The sequence below is a fragment of the Amphiura filiformis genome, chromosome 4 (genome assembly GCF_039555335.1).
Source record: "Amphiura filiformis chromosome 4, Afil_fr2py, whole genome shotgun sequence".
NCBI lineage: Eukaryota > Metazoa > Echinodermata > Ophiuroidea > Amphilepidida > Amphiuridae > Amphiura > Amphiura filiformis.
The window spans coordinates 35,269,100-35,291,307 of NC_092631.1; the positions used below are offsets into that span (position 1 = coordinate 35,269,100).

Below are 22,208 nucleotides of genomic sequence, written 5' to 3' on the forward strand. Positions count from 1 at the left end.
AATCACATGGTTTTATTTGAAACAAACTCATATTGACCATAAAAACGAATAAAAACAGCTGGCTCTCAACATGCGATATTCAAAATTCCGGCGCCAAAATTGTGCTCAATTGTTGTCAGCCTTCATTGTATTTACTGGGACGTTATTGCACCGGACAATTTTGGCAATATGAGTTTGTTTCAAATAAAACCATGTGATTTGTGCTTGATAATTAATTATTATTAATTCTTTTAGTTATTGTGAGCTTACCTGATAAGCCATCTATTAAAAGGAGTTGAACCTGCATTTTGTACAGGGCAGAGTGCCCATCTCTCTATCATTAGCAATTACACCAGACTCAAAATGTGGGGGAAGGGGGGATCACCACACCTCCTCCACAGCGAGTCTGTTACCTTCCCAGCATTTAAGAATGCCGGTACCCATTTGTAATAATACTGCCAACTATGGAATTATGACAATTGCATGTGGTGATGTAAGTTGCAGTCTTACTTCCAGGTCCATGATCTCTCTCACCATGCGTAGGTAAGAGAGGTGGAGTCCGGGTCAAACTCACAGAGGAAATAAGATTGCAAATCACAAGTGAGGTTGATTGTCACACGTTTTTTCACGAATATTGAACTAAAGTACAAATTTACACTGACATTCTCTTTGTTACAAGTTACTGTGAGAAGAGACAGTCTAAAATACTCATTGTATCAATATCACTTTCAGAATACCAATTTCTACATTCTGGGTGATGATTATGTTGACATGCAAATGACAAAAATCAATGCAGGTGCCCTTTAAATTTGTCACCAGAACAATGACGACCCCAAAGAGGGAGTGCATTGTAATGGGGAAATTTAAAGGGCAAGTGCATTGATGTGTGTCATTTGCATGTCAACAAAATCATATCAATCATTATTTAACTTTAAAAACCAGATCTTATTTAAAAAAAATCAAATCAAGCTCACCTGTAATTTACTTGACAATGCCATTGCTGCATACATGTACCGTATATGCGCGCTTGTCGCTTAGTAATATACAAACACGTATTTGTGTACTTGCATTCAAAACAAATCATGAATATTAATGATACAGAGTATGAATGAATAAGATTGGCAAATCCAGGCCCGTATGCGCGGGGGGTGCGATCGCACCTCCCCAAATTTGCAAAAGTATACAAAAAGTCCCAAAATTTAAGAATTTGCGAGCGTAGCGATCAAAAAAATCAGGTTTTTACGGTTTTTGGTCAAAAAGGTCCAAATTTTGGGGAAAAGTCCACTTTTTACAAAATCGCCCCCCCTTTGGAAAAAAGTCCACTTTTTCAAAATCAGCACCCCTCCCAAAAAAAATCCTGCGTACGGGCCTGGGCAAATCGATGAGGGAAAACATTAAAAGTTTTGATGGACCGAAACACCGCAACAGCTTGTTGCCCTACTTCAACATGATATCGCAAAATCATTGTGGATCCAGTTGAGCATGGCTTGCCTATTGATTGGAAATCACACATTTAAAACTAATACCATGGGTGACATGTCCTTTTTAGGTTGAATGCTTACACAACACAGTCTACATTCCAGCACTAGATGTGATGAAGCTTTATGAATCGGTTGTCACACAAAATCAATAGTCATATTTCCGTACCATCTATTTGCCTAGTATAAAATGTGAGAGAATCCCCAGCAAATTGTGAGTCCAATGATACATGTGTGAAATGCTTTCTGCTAAAATCTTAGAAAATGGTCTTTTGGCAATAGTTTTAATTATTATATTTATTGTGATTTACAAGCATTATCATTATTTTCATCATCATTATAATGAAAACCTTTAATTTAACTTAAAACTGTAAATATAAATTTAATTTGAATAAACTGAGTAAAAAAACCCTTTTTTATTTTGGCACATTTTCTTACAATCATAGTCGTATACATGTGTAAACTTCACAATCCTCCAGTGTCACTGTAAATATTTGCCTTATGTTGCACATGGGCTCCTTTTCTAAATTTCACGTACAAACAGAGCTCTCCTCTGACAATCCCAACAAGAATTAAGGATCCTTGCCCTTATTTGATTTTTATGGGAGGGCACTTTTAGTTTGTGCCTAAAATTTCATTTAAGTCAATGGAGCCCATGTGTGCATAATTAGGCAAATTTTAACCCTGTTTACAGTATACAGTTGAGTAACATGCTAGAGTACTCAATTTAACCTTCCCTCTAGTTACTGGATGCCTAAATCTACACCAAGATTGCAGTGTCAATGCTTTCTGTGATCAGTAGTTGCTGATTTCAGTGATCCGTGAACTTTGTCTTTTTTAAAGACAATTCTTGTTTGTGTCTGTCTTGATTGCATTTTAATTATGTGTCTTTATTACATTTTAATTATCTTTATCTTGCTTTTGTTATTTCCAGAATTCAGTACGAGAAGCCATCCTTTTGAACTCTGCTTCGTATGTGGATGAGCTTTGTCAGTATTTTATGAGTCCCCGATTATTCTCCGTCAGCATAGAAGGACATCGTCTCCTTTTGACCACTGAACTTTGACCTGAAAGGTGTCATATTGGAAGACAAGCACAGCTGGTGTACCCCATAAGAGAGGGTACTTGGTTGTCTGAAAGTAAGCGGTTGGAGCTGGAGGTGGAGTGTGCTGCAGAGATAACAGGAATACATAACAAATCACAATGTCATCTCCACAGCCACAAGGTAAGTGACAGAGAATTTACCATTTTTGAATTTCCCATAATGCATTGGGAAAACATTGAGATCATGAAATATTGGCATTGCTGTCACATGACACTGAGGCTGTACTTTCATTTCCTGGCACAAAGGAGTTACACTATTTTTTTGTTTTGGTAAGCAAGTGACGTGCATTGAGGCAGCTGTTTTGCGCACTCATCTCTATGCGCACTGATGTCATTGACTCGCCGTGATAGTAGTGGAATGATGAACTTCAGAGTACAACTTGAGGATGTCCTTGCACTTAACTAGCTGGAAAGTGCAAGGTTTTGTTTGTCTATATGCAACTTAGGCGGTGATTTATTGACTGTATGCCAGAGTTATAAGTGCAACTTTTTGCTTCACCTCAAGTTCGGTAGTAACGTAGGTGCATATTATGCTAGACCCAGTATCAAATTGTGCGCTTATTAAGTGAATCGTGCATTTATATAACAAGGGTGGTTTGGTCGCATGCTTGCAGCGCAAACGCACAAAAGCGTTGACGTCACTACTGTATGGAACTTGAGGGAACCAAAGCATATTGCTTATAAGTGTGCACCATCTATACCTACCTTAAAGAGGAAGCCCCACCAGAGCAGTTCTTCTGGGGTGAAACCAAACCTGCCTGGTTATCAAAAAAATCAGTGACAAGGTTATCTCTGAATTTGATAGGTGCTAATTGATGTTTTAATGTTATTGCATCAATTAGCACCTGTCAAATTTAGAGATAATCCATGTCACTGATTAATTTGATAACCAGGCAGGTATGGTTCACCACAGAAGAACTGCTCTGGTGGGGCTTCCTCAACAAAATATGAGCAGGGCTTATAAATTGTCCTAGTACTTGTCAAGTCAAATGAGTTATTTGCCATGTGTTATCAATTTTCAGTTTTTAGCATTATATACATTCTATCTTTGACCATTATAATCATGATGTTATATATGTATGGTTACTTAAACAAAGTTCATTTCCATTTATAAGGAAGTGTCATAAAGAATAATGGATCTGAGGAGGAAACCAAAAGATGGAGGAAGCCTATAGGTTTGTTACAAGGAACCATCTTCCTGCCCATCTAAAACAAAACCGGAAGGGATGGTGAATTACATTAAAACTCGGTAGCATAAATTGAGAGGGTATAGGGCAAGGATAGGGTTTATAACTATGTGGACTCCTTTGCCTTTGGGTAAATTTCTGGGGAAACACGCAGTATGTCGTATAGCTCCGAGAGTAACAAATGTTACCCGCCATCGCACGGCATTATACGCCATGATTTGGAAAATGGTGTTCGGTGGAAACACGCAGTATGTCGTACTGCTCCCAGAGTAACAAATTTATGTTAGGCCCAATCGCACGGCATGATACGCTATGATTTGGAAAATGGTGCTCTGTGGAAACAGGCAGTATGTCGTACTGCTCCCAGAGTAACAAATGTTACCCGCCAAGGCACGGCATGAGACGCTATGATTTGGAAAATGGTGCTCTGTGGAAACACCACAGTATGTCGTACTGCTCCCAGAGTAACAAATGTTACCCGCCATCGCATGGCATGATACGCTATGATTTGGAAAATGGTGCTCTGTGGAAACAGGCAGTACATGTCGTACTGCTCCCAGAGTAACAAATGTTTCGCGCCATGGCCCAGCATGATACTCTATGATTTGGAAAATGGTGCTCTGTGGAAATATGCAGTATGTCGTACTGCTCCCAGAGTAACAAATGTTATCTGCCATCGCACGGTATGATACGCTATGATTTAGAAAATGGTGCTCTGTGGAAACACGCAGTATGTCGTACTGCTCCCAGAGTAACAAATGTTACCCGCCATCGCATGGCATCAAATCAAATGTGTATTCTAACTTTTCTGAGAATTTGAACCTGTTCTATGTCATTGGAAAAGGAATTCAAGTCATTGATGGTTATGATAGCCATACCTAGGCCTGCTACATAATCTCCATCAAGATATCACAGCAGAGATTGAATCCCAGTTAAGTAGACTACATGATTGTATAAGCTTAGGTTTGCCACCATTCAGGACATACTGTACAGGACATTCGCTGTTGTTTGGCACCTTATAATATAATAAAATACATAAGAAACATATTCGCGGTTATTTTCGCGGGAACATATTAATCCGCGAAATTTGCGAAAATAAAACCACAGCGAAAATTTCAGCGTACACAGTAAGCAATATTTATCAGATATCTGTAGAATATAGATAGAGGGGGTTGTTAATAGCTTACCAGTACACATGTAGTGTAAAAGAAAGTTAACCCTTACATTGAATTATGTAAATTATGTGTGTCTGACTGCAGACCTTGCTGGAAAAATAAAAATAATTAAGGCCAAAAAGAGAAGATTTGTCTCATGTCTCCCGGTGGTGAAAACGTTCAAAAACAAAATTTTATTTCACAATTTGTATTTCATTTTCAAAAAATTGTCATTGGAAAAACAAAATGGACCAAAACCAGTGAGTTTTCAAGGGGTAACCCCCCTGAACACCTGATTTATTGATAAAAAATAGAAAACCGAGTACCACATTAAGATTTTGACATGACAATTTTTTTTGGCCTAAAGAATTAAGCAAATGTGATAAATTATAGGTGATACTGTCTGGTTAAGTCCTGGTCTCCTGAACAAAGCTGAAGATGTTCTCATCTGATCATTGTCAACTTTTAAAATAGGCTGTTGTTCTGTCTTGTCCAGCTTAATCAAATTTAGTACCAAGTGGGGATTAGCGTCAATCCGGCTTGATTGGGGGGAGGGGGAACCCTGCCAAAATGTTGAATGTGGCTGAAAAGAACAAAAAATGGGTAATTTTGCCGAAAGGTGGAGGGGACATCTCCCCCGGGATTGACGCCCATGCCCATGGGGCAATATTTTGCACGAAATATTTCCTGGTAGTGTTGCACTTGTTTGGTTGTCGTATCAATGGAGTAGAATAAAAAACAACAGAGTTTGACAAAACTCAGCCTTTATTGTGGGCATGAAAACATGCTGTAGAAAGATGCCGGTCTGATTTGACATTTAGAAAATCAGAAAAAGGGAGGGGTTTAAACTTTGTATAAAGGGTAGATTGATAAAAAGTGTGGGAGTGAAATAAAAAAGTGCGGGGTTGTTTCAATCCAGAATTGATTGTTTTAGAAAGGTTAAATCAGGATACCAAGAAAAATCGCCAAACTTACTTTCAAACATGTATATCGCAAGAAAAAAACGCAGTGACGCAGTACATCAATTTTTTCATCTATATTATAAGCATGCCCTTTCAGTCTGTATTTCTTGTTTGACCAAAGTCAAAGCACAGTGATCATATTGGGCAGAAAGGGTGCTGGTTCGACACTCAGAAAATCTGATTAAGGGTGGGGGTTTAAAATTTGTATGAAGGGTGAGACTGAAAAAAGGGTGGGAGTAAAATAAAAATGGGATGGTTATTGGTTATTACAACAGAGAATTAATTATTTTAAAGAATAATATTATTGCTAAGGTAGGCACCGGAGTTTCGCGCGATTTAAAACGGCAAAATGCACTGGCCACTTTTTCAAAAATGCGCGAAAAATCGCCAAAAAATAGGTCAAAATCGCTAAAATCGTGATCCCTGTTATATAATCAATCAATTCTGACGACTTCCGGTTCATTTCCAGTTTCTGGAAAAAATAAAAAATAAAGATGGCGACCATCACTAAATCGATCGAAATGTCGAAAAGCAAGGGCAAATTTCCCCACATTATGCTTGGTTTAATGATTGTTATTTGTATTTTGATGTACATAAGTGAAGTTAGAACCAATATTGCGTGAATTTTTTTGTAAATGCTGCTGATTTGGGGCATAAAATCGTAAGTTTTAACTTTAAGCTTATCGATGGGTCAAAATCGTGAACATTCTCGATGGAACCCAAAATGCGCTTTGGACACCCAAATGCGCGAAAATGTGCGCTTTTGCGCGAACCGCGCAAATGTCCGGTGCCTATTGCTAAGGTGTCAGTCAAATACAGGAAGGATTGCACCCAGGACCAGCCATTTGGCATGTTTGGACCATGATGTCAATGTTTCTTTCTTACTCAATGAACATGTTATAATGCCAATGATAATAATAATTCGCCTATGTTCCTAGACAACAATGACCTTGCGTTTCCTATGGTATGTAATCTTGTTACATGTACAGGCAACATTGAATTACAAATATGAAGTATTTAAACATTGCAATTGGCATGTAATCAAGCTGAACTAAATTACTTGTTGCATGTGTAATATCTTGCTAAGGCCATGTAAAATTAAAAGTTTTGGTTCTTGTCCCCTAGTGCCTCAATTTCTGGGATTTTTTTTTAAATTTGTCAAAAATTTAAGACTTTGGAATGCATTAGGAAAACTTTATACAGAACAGGTCTTTGTGGTACTCTAAGCGGCAATGGGGCGTATCCCTAAGAATCTCACATTTAAAAAAAAGGCCTCCTTTTCCTTGAGTTTTTTTGAAAAAAACAAACCCTAAGTCAACTACTAATATCCAGGGTTCACAGTTAAATCTCAATATAGCCAGGTCCACTTTTTTTATGCTGGACCCATTCAGATCCCATTTAGTTGAAATTTGTGGGTCCCTAACTTATTTTTGTGGGTCCAAATTACACTTATGCATCCGATGTATGAAAAGCAGAAACATCCGGAAATGCCAATATACTGGCGCACACGATAAATAGTGAAGTATTCTGAATTCGGCACGTAAAACCTATCCAAGTCGAGCCAAATTACTGGGTAAAAGATGACTTACGGTACCGCGATCGGCCACCTTTCTCGTAATTAAACCATTACTACCTAATAACAACTACTTTTTAAAATCATTGGTTATTGTGTTATATTTCACCAGGAAATGTACCACCGACTTGGCTCAGTCGGCTCACAGCATATGTTTTAACAACTTGATTTTCATAAATTACATACAATTACTAAAATCGCTGATACATGATACACAGTGTGGGCTCACCCATCGCTATTTCATGCACAGATGTTTGATTAGCGATACGAGGGGAACTGTAGAAGAGGTTGGCATGTGCAATTTTTCTTTGGATCATGCAAATATTATGTTACAATAATGTCGACAATGCTATTTACAATTTTTTGGATGGGATTTTTTCTGGGTCCAAGGACAGCCTGATGGACCCATTCAGGTTGGAAATGTAATCTTACTTTTTCTGGGTCCAGTGAGTACAAAAAGCATTCTGGACGTGAAAACGCGAATCCTGCTAACATCCCTCCCTCATCAATTCATGAAAATCCTCCGGACAGAACCAAAACATTAATTTTATGCGGCCTAATTGAATGCGCTACAAATTTACAATAGGCCAATAACTCCATTAAAACTGAACTTGGGGTTCCTATGATACAAATGTATATATAATCATGTTACACACAACATTGAACTACAACAGTTCAACGTTTCTTTCTACCACAATATATATGTAAATATGATTCATAAAATCAACTTTAATAGTACCGGTAACAAAGACCGCATCAGGCTGGATTGCTTGTCACACAGGTGTTAAAATCGTCGTTGGGCAGGAAAAACCTCTTATGTGTCATTGGCCCCTGAACATGTTTAAAGCAAAACCTCTTATGTAACCTGTGGGCAGGTTTGTTAAAAACATGTTCAGGGGCCACAAGCACATAGGTGGTTTTTCCTGCTCAATGACGAAATGTTGATTTTACATAACATTATGTGGCAGCGACAGGCATTCAAAGATTAAAGGGAAAGGGCATAACTAAAACCCTGAAAGAATGATATTTTTACATGCACTAGGAACATAATACAAATTATTTTTTTAATGAAAAAAAACCTAACCAGAAAAAGAAACAATGAAAAAAATGAGAGTTGAAATTTGATAAATTTCTTCACATTGCGCTGGGATATTGCAGCCATGCACGCTTGTGATTGGCTGCTGGAAAATCAAGGTCAGCAGAATGACCATATAATGCAGATTCCATATCGTGCCCGCGATATATCATTGCAGTATTTTTACAAGCATTGCATCGAGCGATGTGGAGTCAGAATCAACCTTTTTTTTCAACATAGTGGACATATTTATTGACTTAAAATATATTGCTCAAAACTATATTTTTTGGCCAAGGTGGAACTTACCTGTAGTGTACATGAAGTGTACTTTAAGCATGCAGTATCAGCCTCATGCATGCAATCTTCTGGACTGCGTAATACCCCTATGGACAGGACTGCATTATACGCCTGTGCCTGTGTTTATCGTGGAGTTACAAATGTGCCGAGTGTTCCATTTTAAGCATTTTTATTTAGCAAACAAATAACCCTGACACTCAGCCAAAATGAAACCCTAGTTGGATAGGTTTAAAGGTAACACAGCCTATTTGCAAAGGAAGTTCTTGGCAGCGTCTAATTGAATAATTACTGATTCCATCCAGTACGTCACTAAGAAACTAATGACATCACAAGTTCACAACATGGAAATCCTGGTTGCTAGAACATAATCCTAACAACTGCACCAAGTTGTCATACAGCAGGGACTCAATTTCGTCATACATCAATTGATTCTCATAAACTTACATGGCGAGAATCATCCAGTCGTATCTACTTCCCAGCTGAATGCAGGGTAACAATTCACATCCCACATATTTAGTGGGGAAGGAGGAAGTCAGAAAATAGTTTTATGACCTTCAAGGTCAGATTTTGAATGCTCGCACTCGCAGTAGGCTAACCTCCAATGTCATCCGCAAAATTGTCACCCGAAATGTTTCTGCTGCAAGCGTTAGCACATATTCAAGCACCTCAAAAGGTGGTTGATGGATTCACTTCACCTGATCTGTTTCTGCTGAGGCCATTACCGCATATTCCTTACATCACCCCAAATTCACTCGCATTCGCTGGAATTCACCTGCAACTGTTTGCTCGGTAGAAACATCCCGTTTCATGATGTTGTGTAGCTTGGTCTATATTTTAAGAGTTTCGATGTTTAAGATTAAAGTTTACTTGCAAAATTGCTGAAACCATTTCTATCTCCCATATTTTAACATTATAGTTTTATTCATGTTTCTGAAAAAAGAGGAAAGAAGTAGAGGGGGGGGGGGGTAGAGAATGAAATGTGTATATGAATGCATTGAGGTATTCCAGTTGAAATCCATGCTCCCCCTATGGAAGACATGACCTTAATATTCTGCATGATAGGGGAGTGTGAATTTCAAATTGGGTTACCTGAATAGGTGACTCCATTTCAAATCTGTCCCCGACTCCATTTCAAATCTGCCCCCCCCCTGTTTTGGAGATTTAGATCATATCTTCCATAAGGGGTGTATGGATTACAACTGGAAGAGCCTATTGAGTGAATGATGTGTTTTCCAGGAACACATCAAAATAACAAGGGTCTTATGATCCAGACAGACAGTTGAGATAGAGTTGTTCCTTGTGTTTCTTGATTTGATTTGCCCCTAGTGACTCAGAGGAAGTGACACAAATCAGTCACATTAATATCTTTTATTTTAGATTTATTTTTGATGTTGTGTGTGCTAAACTGGGTTGAGCCATGTCTGGTCTATTTTTTTTATAATGTGCTGACTATAGGCACGTCCGCATGCGGTTGTTGTGCAAACACTTGAGAAAATCCGCAGTGTTGAACTGACTTGAGGACTTTTGTGCTTTTTGCCCTAAAATTGATCCCCCAATATATTCCCAAGAAATTATAGATAGATTTTGCTAAAAAAAGGATATGAAACCAAGTCCAATGTTATTTGTTTGTTCAGCATCATACGTTTTATGAGTAGCAAATTGATGTACCGTATTCGTTCCAATAAGCACCCAATTAGCGCCCACCCAGGGTATTTTCAATTTGCGTACTTAGGGTACCATTAATGTTGAAGTGACTGATATAGACGTTGATCAGTTGATACAGTGAAATAGTTTGAGGATTTGAAGTCATGTGTAAACTTGCAATACATTTACTACATCAGAAAAGCTACTACATGTAGAATGTCTCGAGACCCTATTATAACGTAGGTTATTAACAAACAATTAATAAACGGCCCTTACGAAAAAATTAGGTAAACCAGGTAAACAATAAGCGCCCACCCAAAATGACTTTGTAAAGCACCCTGGGCGCTTATTGGAATGAATCACCATCATCATCAGTCGGCTGCGGAGCAGGCGACTACAAGCTTTCTCCAACTATTGCGCTCTTGGGCAAGCGAAACAAAAGTATATCAGAATAATATGATGGATAATAAAAAAATGTGCTACATTTGGCAAGAGAAGGAATCTCATCATAGTATGGGTAAAATATTTGGATTTAATAATAGTATCCTGTGTTGGTAACAGATAGAGAGAATGTTGTGTTCGACTGTGTATTTCATTTGTTTATTCACATTTTGTATGATTTTGTTCAGATGAGAAGGGAAAATATTTATGGTTTTCTATTTTTGACCACCACAAGTGAAGTGTGCACAGGATGTCCATAACACCACTCAAGCAAGCCGAGGTACAGATATGTGTAATTAGTTAAATCCCTCCGAAAAAATAAGTCTATATTTAGCAGGTTGTTTGCACATCTATTTGCGGACTGTTGGAATTATAACAGGGGCCTAGTGCATTCATCAAACTCTCTGCAAGCGTAGGTACCTGGATGTATGGTTCACAATGACGAAAGTGGATCCATTGTTTTTGCTCTACGAGTGAGTGCTATGAGTGTGAACAGTGGGGATCAGCGAACAAGCAAGCTGTGCACAATAAGAAAAGCAAAGGTCACATTGTGTGTAAATGGCATCGGAGGCTGATGGCTAAATACTGCACCAGCCTGCGCTATATTTAGCATAAACCGATTGAGTTTCCAGTAGCGGAGCGGCAATCCAAAAATAGCACGTCGATTTGCTGTGGGAGAAGTGTGGTGGTGATAATTGGTGGCTATTTATAGCAGGCCGCTGCTGCTGCTTCTTCATATTGTACCAGGCAACTTGCCTGCGCTGCGCTGCCTGCCTGCGCAGGCTTGCCTGGGTTATATGTCTCTGTAGTCTTGATTGCTTGTAGTAGATGCAATAAACCCTGCATATATTGTACAATGAGGACTGATAGGGAGTTTACTAAATTCTTCTTCAGATTTCCCCCTTCATCTTCTTTGCATCCCTCAACCGTGTTCTGCAACATATGGGATGACATTTAATTAGATTGCTTGCGATTGTTCCATGTTATTTTTATCCTTAGTAACTTGGTTAGAATTACCTGACGGTATTGTTACAAGACGAGCAGAGTCATTTAGTCGTCTTTATTTTGATTAAAAAAATAGAAGCCATTAAGTTGATTTCTTTTGATTTACTGTATGTATTTATTTTTAGCATAATAAAATTGACTTGTAGTTTAATAATAAGTTTTGTGTTGCGGTTTAAATGCATTGAATTTTGTATGGTACTGGTCAATTTTATGGCCAATGGTTAAGGTTGTTCAATCAAAAAGGGTTTGCTTCTGACATGTTCTTAGGAAATATCCTTAGGGTAATGATTATAATGGAGTCTTTTTTTTATCAATTTCTTGTCATTATGCTGTTATTTTGTCCGCAAATTATGCGTTGATGAAAATAGTCAAGAATGGTAATCCTCTGCTTTATCCAGAGTGAAATATACTTCCAAAGATTTCCTTTATTACAGTTTTAGCAGGGGCCAACTGTAACAGGGGTCATCATCATCATCATAAACGCTTCTTGTCAGCAGTTTGACATAGCGCCATCAATAAAGTTTCTCCAAGTAGGTCTCTCTCTCTCAAAAGTTCAGTCGTTTTCTTTATGGTTAAGTCGTCTTTGATTTCTTTCAGCTCTTTTTGAATTGCTGATATCCACATAGTTTTTTTTTTCCCTCTTGGTCGTTTTACGTGTCGTTTGTATTCTTGAAGAGCTTGCTTTGCTGGGGTATTATCAGGTACGGTACCAAAGGAGCCGCCTCTTCTTGATTTTGTTATTCCTCTTTGTTTCCTTGGTTTTATAACAGGGGTATATCCAAGTGGGTCCACAGTAACAGTCTATGGTCCAACTGGAACTAACCAATAGGTCCAGGAGACATTTCTACACACATCAGAGTAAAATGTTAGCGATGCATGTTGTCAAAAGCTCATCCCATTACCACAAACAACTTTCCCCACCTCACAGTGTATAAATGCATGAAAATTAAAAAAAAACATTGCCGCCTTTTTAATTCTATCTATGCAATAACATACATTTATTAGCCTGTGTTTATTCATAAATGGTATGAGTTTCATACCCAAAATAAACAGGCAGTAATTTATTTGTCATATACATTGTTGTTACAGTGTTGCTATGTTATTTTATGTTGTAGCACTTTTTGTGTATGAATTAATTTCCCGAGTGCAGTGCAGCGAGTTGCATAATATTACCCAGTATGGCTGTCTGTTTTCATATGATGTGATTGTTTATAAAAAGGCTTGGAAACAGTGATTATTGCGGCAGTGTATTGGCGTGTCAAATGAGATGATGAAGCATCCAGGGCTGCAAAAAATCAATGATGTCACATACGGTTTAACACAATATATTTACAGTATTATATTTTTGTGATTTGAGCTATTTTGAACAGTTAGCGATTTCTGTTATTTGTGGTTTCGTAGAGCAGTGTCCAATACTATTCAAAAACCTGGTGCATGTACGCCAGAGGCGGACTGTACTTCTACGGAAGAGAGAGAGAGCTATGAAGCAGGCCCGTCACGCAGGATTTCATTTGGGGGTGCTGATTTTGAAAAAGTGGACTTTTTTTTCCAAGGGGGGGGCAATTTTGTGAAAAGTGTCCAAAAAGCGTTAAAAACTAAAATTTTTGGACTTTTTGTATACTTTTCCAAAATTTTTCAAATCATAATTATAAGGAGAGAGGAATGAATGATACATATGATTTGTGTTCATTTATTATCTTAATTTACTTGGGTCAAATAAATACAAGGCATTGGCCTCTCTTGTTGCTCAGGGAGCAAACATTAAAAAGACATGAAAAATATAAAATACAGATCTTAGTCAATGAATATGCAATAATAATTTGAAACTGACTTTTTAACTTTGAGTTGTTTTTGGACCACCCTGTACAGTGCAAGTGATCAAAATCAGACTTTAAGGTTATCTGAGTTATTGTTGGTCGAAGCAGCCAAAAATCGATTTTCATTATCTGAATCAATATATTATTGAAAAATAACACTTAAGTGTTTTGCAAAAGTTCATTCTACAAATCATATACTTTGAAAACTTTCTTAATTTATTGTTGTTAATGAGTTATGTACGTTTTACTAAAGTGTTGTTGTTTCAGCCCCCTTTACAACATAACTCAAGAACCACAGGACCTACAAAAGTATATCTGTGATATTTGAATTCTTCTACACGCTCGCTATGAATTGAGCAATGCAATTTTTGCCAAAGCTGACTACCATTTGCAAGATGCTGTGAACTACCAAATCGCAACACTTTAAAATAGTGTCAAACCTTAAAGCACCTTGAAGATATTAAAAAGTTTTTTTTGGACTTTCCCACTAAATATGTCGGTATTCAATTGTTACCCTGCATTTGCAGTGTAGCAAGAATGACCTGGTTGACGGTGAGAGGATTAAAAATGCCTGGTAAAAATGCAGGAGAAAAAATGTGCGGTAATGCAAGGTGCTCAGTATATAAAACCCTGCGTAAAAATCAAAGACCCTTTTTGCAGTGATTTTCATGAAATGTACCCTCACTTTTTTAATGCGAAATCAAGGTCAAAATTGGGTAAAAAGTAAGGCGTATAGTGATGCAATTGGCGGTCTCCAAATTTTAGCAGGTTTTGGTCGCAAAATATGGTAATTAAGTACCTAATTTGCATAATTTATGCATATCAAGCAAAATAACCTTGTGCACAGATTATCTGGAGATCTGTACGAGTTACAGTGATGAAACTTGGCGGAGAGTAGCACAGCCAGAGGTTCTTGACCTGATTTGCTTTTCAGCGCAAAATATGCGTAATCGCAAGGTCTTTGTGAGGTCATTTTTTAATGCGAAATCAAGGTCAAAATTGGGTAAAAACTACCAATTTTATCTGAATTTTGCGGACAGTGTGACCTGAATACCCCCTATTTTGATGATTTCATGGTACACTCTACTGGTAAAAAATTAATCCCTTTTCCACATTATTTCAAAAAGCATTTTCAAATCTGCATTTTGCAGAAACCCCCATTGAAATTGAACAACCAGTTCAAAAGATATGAGCAATTAAAGAGTTTCCAAAACAACAGGAAACAAAAGGAAATAATTCCTTTCTTTGGCTATATCTCAAAATCAATATTTCCTGAGTTGCGACTGATTTTGCTTGATCACATCAGATTTAGCAAAGGACAATATTGTTACCTGTAGAAATTGCATGAAAATGGAAGTAACAACATCTGCCAGCGAAATTTTGCCCCTTGATTTTGAAAGCATAAATCGAGGTCAAACAATGTGCACTAAATTTAGATTTGAATGCAGTGTTTCTCTGAAAGAGAAAGCCAAGTAGACTCGACAAAAAATGGCAATTGCGTACACAGCAAGGAGATGTTCTAAAATTAAACATTGTTACGTGGTTGACTCATTAACTGGACAAATCCAGCAAAATCTCACAGCACAAAGCAACTGCAAGCGCAAACATCCCATGTGATGCAATAGCGCAATTATCCGAGTACACATATACACATGAAAACGCTGGGCCAGGTCTTGTCCTCTGCACCTGACGGGTTCATGGTTCCAGACCGAAGCAAACAACTTTTCTCTTCTTCTCTGTCTTCCTTCTTTCCTTTCCCTTTGCCATAAAGTGTTAGGTTTAAGGTGGTATATGAGGATATTTCTGGAAATCAGAAAATGCTCTTTAGAAGCATGTTTTCAATTGATTGAGTAGGGCAAAGTACACTGATCAATATGCCTTTTGTTTGAAGCAAATTGGACATACGGTTTTCATAATACATTTACCTAATTTGTATTATGTAATTTTGCCAAAATTTGGCTAAAAATCCATGCGTAAATGTTCAGGGTACTTTTATTTTGCATACTTTTGCTTTGAAACTTTGTCAAAGTTTTTCTAATATGTTAGAGCCGTTCCATTTATAGAGAGTCATGACCTATTTGTTAACATAGTGCATGTTAGTATCTATTGGTTACTGGTTCAAGCCTAGGCTCATACACCTGAATTATGATATGCCATAGATGTGCACTACGTCAGCAAATAGGTGTGTATTACAGTCCATTTCAAAAGAGTAGGGTTTCGCTGTTCCAATCTCTCTTGGTTGCATCTGGGATAATTAATGACTTCCTATATAGAGGTATGTCATAGTAAATAAATACATGATGCGTGGTAAATTCTAATTAACAGAGCTATAATATAGGCCTATGTGCATGATCTTCTGAGACAAATTATTTTTTTAGCTTTAAAAAAAAGAAGTGAATATTATGTTCTTGATTTTCAACTTTTAGATGTTAGACAAAACATCAAAGATAATAGAGATTAAATCTTTGCCAAAGTCCATGTCATTGAAGAAACAAACATCTCACCAAACATCTCACACGTATCACATGTGCAATATCTGTTACCATGGTTACAACTGGACAGAATCCATAAAGTCAGATCTCTCCTCATTATCATGGTAATCAAAAAAAATTTGCATATTGAGTAGATGCGTTACGTAACGCTTTATTTTTTGTGCATTTCACATGCTACTACGATTATGTATGACCCATCACAGCAAAACCCAACAAGAATTGTGCTCATTTTCCCCAAATCATGTTTGGGGATTTTACTTGCATGATTTTATTTTGTTAAAACACCCACCTTCCCCAGCTAACAAATCTTTTACTAACAAAATGCATAATTTTTATCCGCATAATTTCTAGTTATTTCTTCTGAATATGTAATCCAGGGTGGCCCAGGGTTTGTTCAGAATGGGTTTTATTGATGTGTGGGTGGGTTGCAAATGGCACCTACGCACTCCTTATTAAATGGCTGGGTTCAGATGCTGTAAAATATGTCTGAATTATTGTTGAACATGTTAATTTTGGGGACATATCACAGAGAAGGTTTTGAGTAATTAAATTGCCATGAGATTTGATTATACGAAGAAAGATATATCATGAATCTAAGCCAGGGACAGATCGAGAAGGGGGCATGGGTACGGTGCCGCAACTTTTGGTATATCGTTTGGAAATTTTGGGTGCTCCCTTGTGTGTCTGATATGGCATGATTTGGGCAAGTGGTTTCTTGAAGCAGATGCAGCAAGAACTTATACGATGTAAGAAATAACAGATGAAGTTTTTGATATTTACTCCTGCAGAGTGCTCTCTCATTTTCTGGGCCTTTTATAGCATGGCAGTTTTAGAATTTGCCCTCTGTGTAGCCATTCGCGATATTGCACCATACGATGATTTCGGGATGTAATTTTCCAAATCGCAATGCAATATTTTTTTAAGCTTTCAACGATGTGCCTATGATGTATAGCATTTAATATGGCGACTTTAAATATTTCCCAGTAATGCATTGCACGACCCGAAAGTGACCCCGAAGTGACAAATTCAACATGGCGACTTGCATGATTACATATGGTGGGATTGCATGTTTCTAAGCAAAACTTAGCTTATTTGACTGTACAGTCCAACCTCTCTTATCCGGACCTCTTTTATATGGATCTCTCTGTTATCCGGATGTGAAATCTTCACAGGGAAATATGCTTTTGATGATTTACCACAGGTAATTCCATGCTCTGAATGCTTAGAATGACATCTATGTTGCAAAAAGCACTCTAAAGCCATCTTTTAGTGTTATTACACCATGTTTTAACAATCTTTTGTTGTCACCATTTCACATGTTTCAGTACTTGGGACAGCTTCACCATTTCACATGTTTCAGTACTTGGGACAGTCAATGCATAATTACATGTAATTCACTTATCCGGATTTTTCACTTATCCGGACAATGCTTGGTCCCATCATGGCCGGATAAGAGAGGTTGGACTGTATATCCAAGTAAATTTGTTAGAATCTGAAATAAAATGTGTGTAAAGCAGCCTACTTTCATGTCCTACCGTAAGTAATTTCATTGCGATAGTCTCAAAATTGGGCGCTTTTAGATGGTCAAGTTTTCCGTGCTCAAGTTGTTTTGAAACAACATGGTGATACAGCCGATATCGAGATTTGTTATTGGCCACGATACGCGATATGGAAAACACTGGCGATGCCCATGCTTTACCTCTGTGAAGAACAAGTGAACTTTTAAGTTTAAAATTTTTTGTATTTAAGGAAGCACACCTTTAGTAGTCATTACTTATATGTTGCGTGGATTCAGAGGCAGTTTCTACGGAACATTTTCATTTCTACTTAACGTTTTTTTTTCTTTGAAATTAGTTGGACAATTTTTATGAACTGTAGCAGTCGGTGTACTCTACATGTATGCATCAGTTGGATTGGCAAACTCATTGAGCAAATGCATTTGCTGTTTCTAACCCAAATTTCAAACCTTGAGAAGATACCAGTAACTAGTAATAACATTGTTATTTTTCTGTTTTTCGGTCATTACTTATATCTTGCGTGGATTCTAACCAAATTTCAAACCTTGAGATGATACCAGTAACTAGTAATAACATTGTTATTTTTCTATTTTTCGGTCATTACTTATATCTTGCGTGGATTCAGAGGCAGTTTCTACGGAACATTTTCATTTCTACTTAACGTTTTTTTTTCTTTGAAATTAGTTGGACAATTTTTATGAACTGTAGCAGTCGGTGTACTCTACATGTATGCATCAGTTGGATTGGCAAACTCATTGAGCAAATGCATTTGCTGTTTCTAACCCAAATTTCAAACCTTGAGAAGATACCAGTAACTAGTAATAACATTGTTATTTTTCTGTTTTTCGGTCATTACTTATATCTTGCGTGGATTCTAACCAAATTTCAAACCTTGAGATGATACCAGTAACTAGTAATAACATTGTTATTTTTCTATTTTTCGGTCATTACTTATATCTTGCGTGGATTCAGAGGCAGTTTCTACGGAACATTTTCATTTCTACTTAACGTTTTTTTTTCTTTGAAATTAGTTGGACAATTTTTATGAACTATAGCAGTCGGTGTACTCTATGCATCAGTTGGATTGGCAAACTCATTGAGCAAATGCATTTGCTGTTTCTAACCAAATTTCAAACCTTGAGAAGATACCAGTAACTAGTAATAACATTGTTATTTTTCTGTTTTCGTGTTCGTAATGAAACTAACTCGGAAGCAATTACATTACAAACACCCATTTCATTACATGTAGCGAACTAATACCCAATTTCTCACATGGGATGGGTTGTCAATGACATTTTTTAATAAATTGACATAATCAGTCAGGTACGAACTGAGCCAGATGCGTAGGTGATGTATAAGGCTAATACAATGAAGGAAACATATGTACTGCTGATGAGGGGGAGCCCCTTGTTAAAGCGGAATTCCAGGTACTTCGTTTGCTACGAGGCACATCTGTTTTGAAGACACAAGAAGGAAAAAAGAAAGTGAAAGAGCATTAAGTAAATGGTCTTGAGACATGAGTGTAAATATCAGGAATTTTCTCAAGTGCAAGTTACAAGAAAGAGAAGTGTGTAATCAGTAGACAGTTTGATATAGCAAGCATTTAATGCCAAAATGTACAATTTATCTTGTCAAACCTGCCAAATTCAACAGGTTTGCGCCCAAAAAGCTTAAAATAACAAAACATCTTGATTTCATTAAGATATTCTCAAACAAAGTTTATTCCCAAAATGTTAGTTGATCTTGACTTTGCTTCTGCAAGTTAATATGCATGATTATGTGTTTTACAATATTCCATAGGCCACTGTGTTGTGATTTCATTCTGGTGTACCATCAGAACGAAATTCAGATTTGATAATATTTTTGCTAAACGAATTAATCTGCAAGAAATTTTTGTACAAAAACATTATGTAGCCAGAGGTTTCCAGTGGTATAAAAATCTCAACTTTTTTGGAGAAAATAGGGGATGGAGCTGTGGATCACAAAATGCCTAACCCTAACCGAACCAACCATCAAAAAACCTCAATTCACAAAGCATCTGCATGCATGGGAATCCCCAGGTGGTGGGCACCGTGCATTCTCTAAATTCAGTAAATTTCCATCGTCAACCGTGTAATTGAATGGAATTATTTTGAAATTTTAAAACGCTTGAAATATCACAAACGAATTGGCCTATGTTAATAAATAATATAAATACAAGCTAAAGCCGTTGGGGTTCGATAATGAACCCCACAAAACTAACTGAGTATATGGAAAATGCCATACGGCCGAGCGGTTTTGCCTGCTCTCTCCGATCATCATGCCACTCGCCGCCTGGGAATCCCACAGGGTGCAACACTTGCATAATATGATCACGGAAAGCTTGGCGCCACCAGTGGCAAGGTATAGCCGTGCGTGCGTGTCTGGCACCTGAGGGGTCCCTGGTTCAAAACCCAATATGTTCTAATGTATTATAGTGAAACTGCCCTCCAATTTACATAATTAGCTTATTTGCATAAATGCTAATTAATTATGCAAATTAGGGTCACTAGCTAATTAATTATGCATAAATCATCTGGAAGTTATCAGGAACTCTTCAACAAAATTTGAAGCCAATATTCTCTTAAATAAAAATGTTATGAACATTTATGCATTGTTTTTGTCTCGCCTGAACCAACTGTGTTCAGGGAGAGACTTAGTAATCACTATGGCGTGTGGGAGTGTCGGGGTGCGTGCGTGTGTGTGTTCGGAAAAAGTTTGTGAACGCGTTATCTTGAGAACCGTAAGTGCTATGATGATGAAACTTTATGGGGGTAGCATGACCAGAGGGTCTCGACCTGATTAGATTTTGAGCGCAAAATATGGTAATTAAGGTTTGGGATCGTCCGGGGTTACCCAGGGGTCATCTGAGGTCAAATTACTAAAAACTGTTGTATGGGCACGAAACTTGGTAGGTACAGTCAACATTTTGAGTCAAATTTTTGGAAGGTCATTCCAGGGTCATCCAAGGTCACTCAGGGGCCATCTGAGGTCAAATTACTAAAAACTGTCGTATGGGCATTAAACTTGGTGAGTACAGTCAACATTTAGAGCCAAATTTTTAAGGTCATTTTGGGGTCATCCGAGGTCACCCAGGGGTCATCTGAGGTCAAATTACTAAAAACTGTCATATGGGCATGAAATTTGGTGGGTACAGTCAACATTTAGGGTCACATTTTTGGGGTCATCCAGGGGTCATCTGAGGTCAAATTACTAAAAACTGTCATATGGGCATGAAACGTGGTGGGTACCTTAGATTATTAATACACAGATTGGAATTTTCCATGCCTGTGCCCTCTAAGCGTACTCGAATTCAGCTGACGCCGGTACAGCGTTCAGACCTGGCGACATCGCGTGAAGCTTCTTTTGTGTACGCTCGCGCTATTTGCGCTATTTTTGAGTTTGCTCACGCGGTACCTGACTTAGCGTCGATCCCCATGGCCAACATGCCAAGTTTCCACGGTATGGTGGTTACAGTCAACATTTAGAGCCAAAATTTTTAAAGGTCATTTTGGGGTCATCTGGGGTCATCTGAGGTCAAGTTACTAAAAACTGTCATATGGGCACAAACCTTGGTGGGTACAGTCAACATATTTACAGTGAAATTTTTGGAAGGTCATTTCGGGGTCATCGAGGTCACCAGGGGTCATCTGAGGTCAACTTACTAAAAACTAGTATGGGCATGAAACTTGGTGGGTACACTTAACATTTAAAGTCAAATTTTTGAAAGGTCATTTTGGGGTCATCTAAGGTCACCCAGGGGTCATCTGAGGTCAAATTATTAAAAACTGTCGTATGGGCATGAAACTTGGTCAACAGTTAGAATCAAATTTTTGGAAGGTCATTTCGGGGTCATCCGAGGTCATCTAGAGGTCATCTGAGGTCAAATCACTAATAACTGTCGTATGGGTATGAAACTTGGTGGGTACATCAATATTTAGAGCCAAATGTTTGGAAGGTCATTTCAAGGTCATCCATGGTCACCCAGGGGTCATCTGAGGTCAAATTACTAAAAACTCTTGTATTGGGCATGAAACTTGGTGAATACAGTCAACATTTAGAGCCAAATTTTGTAAGGTCATTTCAGGGTCACCAGGGGTCATCTGAGGTGAAATTAGTAAAAACTGTCGGTACAGTAGGATGGGCATGAAAAGCAGGCAGTCGCGAAAGCAGGCGAGGCTCATGGTTTGAGAACCGCCTTGTTTAACAAAAATATTGGTAAAAATTTTGGCCTCCATGGACTAGATTATGTCACAAATAATAAATATGCAAATAACTTGACATAAAACTATACAGCACATCAGGCCAATTCAAATTCAAATTCAGATATAAAGGCAAACATATGGAGTAAAAAACCAATAAAATACATATCACAAAACTTCATAAATTGAGAACCAAACTTGAGGCCTATGGTGTTTTCAATATATGTGATGCGATCAAGCAAAATCAGTCGGAACTCGGAAAT

General features: G+C 37.8%; 1 protein-coding gene across 1 annotated transcript in view; it reads left to right on the forward strand.

Annotated features, from left to right (window-relative positions):
• The window catches only part of LOC140150838 (histone deacetylase 4-like), a 130,898-nt gene that overhangs the window by 27,231 nt on the left and 81,459 nt on the right, over positions 1–22,208 (forward strand). The window contains 1 exon segment of the mRNA XM_072172981.1: positions 2,392–2,682. Coding sequence (XP_072029082.1) covers positions 2,661–2,682 — 22 coding nt within the window. The 5' untranslated portion in view covers positions 2,392–2,660.